Source organism: Gekko japonicus, unplaced genomic scaffold, assembly GCF_001447785.1.
Source record: "Gekko japonicus isolate JY-2015 unplaced genomic scaffold, Gekko_japonicus_V1.1 scaffold894, whole genome shotgun sequence".
Taxonomy (NCBI): Eukaryota; Metazoa; Chordata; class Lepidosauria; order Squamata; family Gekkonidae; genus Gekko; species Gekko japonicus.
The window spans coordinates 236,300-236,865 of NW_015161975.1; the positions used below are offsets into that span (position 1 = coordinate 236,300).

A 566-nucleotide genomic window follows, 5' to 3' on the forward strand; every position below is an offset into this window, starting at 1 on the left:
GTCGCCAAATCGCTCGCTCACAGCTTGGCTCACAAAGTAAGGTTTCGGCTCAGAGGGAGGTGTTGGTGTGGGGGGAGAGGCTGCCGCCCCCTCTCCCCCAGGCTCCCCCACCCCACCCCCCCTCACCGGTCAGGGCGTGGATCTTCTCCTTGAGCTCGGCGCCCGTGCTGCCCAGCGGGAACTTGACGTCGTACTTGTTCTTGTTCCAGATGACCTTCAGCTCCACCAGCTCCTTCTCCGGGCCGGGCGAGGAGGGGTCGCCGCCGTTGCTGACCGAGGCCTGGGCGGCGGCGGCGGCGGCAGAGGACGAAGAAGGCGACTCCCCGGGCGGGGGCTCCCCCTCGGGCTCCTCCGTCTGGGCGGCGGCGGCGGGGTCCTGGGCGGGCGCGGGCCCGGGCTGGCCGTCCTCCCGGCTCCCCAGGGGCGGGTTCTGGGACTCCTCGGCGTCCATGCCGGCGGCGCCGTCCTCCGAATCTGCGCGCGGGGGGAGAGACGGAGAGAGGAACGAGCCGTGAGGAAGAGGCGTGGAGGGAGGGCGGGACTCCTCGAGAGGAGGCGGTGAATCG

General features: G+C 71.7%; 1 protein-coding gene across 1 annotated transcript in view; it reads right to left on the reverse strand.

Moving 5' to 3' along the window:
- UBFD1 (ubiquitin family domain containing 1) overlaps positions 1–566 on the reverse strand; it is a 14,132-nt gene that overhangs the window by 13,336 nt on the left and 230 nt on the right. The window contains exon 2 of the mRNA XM_015429741.1: positions 127–474. Coding sequence (XP_015285227.1) covers positions 127–474 — 348 coding nt within the window. The remainder of the gene's footprint in view (positions 1–126; positions 475–566) is intronic.